The following is a 2,950-nucleotide window of genomic DNA, read 5'->3' on the forward strand; positions in this document are numbered from 1 at the left end:
TACAATTCTTAAAACGTGTCCAGTTAAAGTGATCCTAATTATCCGGGCGAAGGGAGTATACTCCTCCGCTCCTTGTGAATGAGTGTTTTTTTTAGCACTTAATTTATGAAAAAGTAAATAAAAAATAAAAATAATAAGAAAAAATAAAGTTAGTGAAAAAAAATATGTTATTTTTACTAAAGGAAAATGAAATTATTTATCTATTATGAAATGTATCTAAATGATAAAATAATTTCGTGGAACAAAAGAAGTACTGTATTTCTATCCCAATTAAGTTAACTTAAAATTTTTAGGGACAAATATTAAGAAATTGTATTGAAAAATATGAGTAAGAATAAAATAAGAAAATATAAAGATAGTGATGGAATAAAATAAATATAAGAGTTGATGAATGTTTTGAGAAATTACTCAAACTTGGGACGGACTGAATGGATCTATTAAATATAATAACAATAGAATAAAGCGGTTCAATAATTGAGGTTCAGTGACGATGTTCTCAAAAATAAAAATAAAAATAAAAATAAAAATTAAAACAATCATGCAACTAGGAGTAGTATATAACTCCAAATCAAATGAAACCATAACAACTCCTCAATCAATCAAACACTCAAAAACAAGGGCTCCATAACTTTCACTCCATCAAATTAATCAGAAAAATCAGTACTAATTCTAGTGATGTTAGGGAAAACCTCGAAGCCGGTGATCGAGATTCTCACCGGATCTTTGTGTTCCGGCAGCGGAAGCCCCAGGAGTCAGATTCAGTCGCCGCGGGGGCTGAAAAGCCTAGATCTCGGCACCGTAGGGTTAGGCATAGTAGCAGCTCTCGAGAAATCTAGCGGCGATGGCAGGGACAGTATTATCGGCCGGAATTCGACGCGATCGAGTCCGATTCCGGTGAATTACCCCAAAAATTGTTGCAGGAGTAGGAGAGAGGAGGTGGAGATGGAGATGGAGATGGAGGAGTACACGATAGTGACGTGTCATAGCCCGAGCAATCGCAATCGCAATCGCAACAGCAAAAGCGTGTTCCACATATCTCCGGCTAGAGGCGTGGAGGCTGGAGGCGCAGTTCCGACGGCGGAATTTTTGAGCAGGTGCGATTTGTGCCAGAAGAAGCTCGACGGCAAAGACATCTACATGTACAGGTAACGGAAACATTTCGGATCAATTCGACAGATTTTCGAGTGTTGTGAATTAGGTGTACTGATTAAGTGTAAATTGCAGAGGAGAGAAAGCATTCTGTAGCGCAGATTGCCGGTATACGCAGATGGTAATGGATAAATGCAGTGCGGAAGCGTCGAAGCCGGCGGAAATTGCAGGGTCGCCGTGCGATTACGCGCACATGTTTACCGCCGGGATTCTGGCTTCATAGATTTATAGTGATTCTATCAATAACACTTTTTGTTGTGAGTACTAATACAACTGTAGAACAGTAGAAGTATATAAACACTGCGGAAATGTAACACAGCACATCAATTAAACGGAGCATCCTTTTTGACATCTTTCGTTCGCGCATTTACAACTTTCCAAATTAACTCACTCAAATTCAAAAAATTATATTAATAAGATAATACAGTGATGTAATTATAAAATGCCAAAGAAACAATATCTATATGTCACCAGCAGCCTCAGAGCTTCAAACTAAGACCATCTCCAATGGCTTTAAGCCAGCCACAGGCTAGTCACTCTCTCTCCCTGCCACATGATCACACTAAAATTCCATCTGTCACATCATCATTTTACTCAGATAGGCTAGCCGAATAAAAATAATTCAAAAATAACTACATTTACGGAATTAAACACAAAATACGGAATTAAATTTACGACACATATACGGGTAAAATTTGTTAATTTTATTTAAATAAAAAAAAGTACATTAACTAAAAATAAAAAAAAATTACATAATAAAAAAAAATCCGGGCTTCCACACACGAGCCACCGCCCCACTCTACTCCTCACTAATTTATTAAAAAAATACATTAAAAAATGCAATAATTTTATATAAATTAAAAAAGGTCCATCCAAAAAAAAGTTACATAATTAAAAAAAATTCATAAAAAAATACATTAAAAATGCAATAAAAAATGCATAAAAAAATACATTAAAAAAAATACAACCGGCTAGCTGAAATTGAGCCTACAATGACAGCCAGCGGTCGGCTAGCGCCCGCAAATCGGCTAGAGCTCGCCGATCGGCTAACCGAAATGCCACTAGCCGGTTCCAATAGTTCGGCTAGCCGACCGACTAGCGACGCGAATCGGCTAGCCGCTATTGGAGATGCTCTAATAGAGCACCATCTATCAAATTGGCGGGGATGGATCCTCTGTTGTGCTAAGCACTTAGCACAGTAGAGGGTGCTGTGCAAAACGGTGCCGTTTTTATCTCATATTCCCAAAATTAACAAATTTCCAATTCAAATTTCTTAGTCAAAGTATGGCGGTTCTTTCTTCTTATTCCAACTTTTTATTTTATTTTATTTTATCTTTTTTTTTGAAATTTTTTCACACAGTAATTTTTTTAAATATAATTGTCAATATTAATGTAGAAAGATATATGCAACAATTTCTGATTTATATATGTTTTATAATTTATTAAAGCTTCTAGGCGTAAATGTAAGAATATTCTTTTTGATAAATTCTATTTTTAATGGTAACTGTGTACAAACGTAAATGAAATTCAAATCTTTTAATTTGGCTTTGTGTACTTCTAAATAAATTATTATGGGAAATTCTTGTATGGGAAAATTAAAATTGTAAGTAATCACTGTAAATGCATATCATTAAAAATAGTTGCAACACACAAATTTTAATGCATCCTTTTTAAATGAGTGAATATAATCAACCAAACATTTTACAATCAAAATAAAGTTATATTAATAATTTAATGTATTAATTATGTATTAAAATAATAAATTTAGTAAGGAAACTTATTAGCCTTTAACCTCATCTTT

The 2,950-nt window shown here is 34.3% G+C and overlaps 1 protein-coding gene across 1 annotated transcript; it reads left to right on the forward strand.

Annotated features, from left to right (window-relative positions):
• Window positions 1-570: 570 nt before the first annotated feature.
• LOC125190319 (FCS-Like Zinc finger 13-like) lies at window positions 571-1,500 on the forward strand. The gene is made up of 2 exons (XM_048087590.1): window positions 571-1,145; window positions 1,225-1,500. Exons 1-2 carry the CDS (start codon window positions 676-678, stop codon window positions 1,370-1,372), a joined length of 618 nt encoding a protein of 205 aa, XP_047943547.1. The 5' UTR covers window positions 571-675; the 3' UTR covers window positions 1,373-1,500.
• Window positions 1,501-2,950: the final 1,450 nt, after the last annotated feature.

This window comes from Salvia hispanica, chromosome 5, assembly GCF_023119035.1.
Source record: "Salvia hispanica cultivar TCC Black 2014 chromosome 5, UniMelb_Shisp_WGS_1.0, whole genome shotgun sequence".
NCBI classification, from domain to species: Eukaryota; Viridiplantae; Streptophyta; class Magnoliopsida; order Lamiales; family Lamiaceae; genus Salvia; species Salvia hispanica.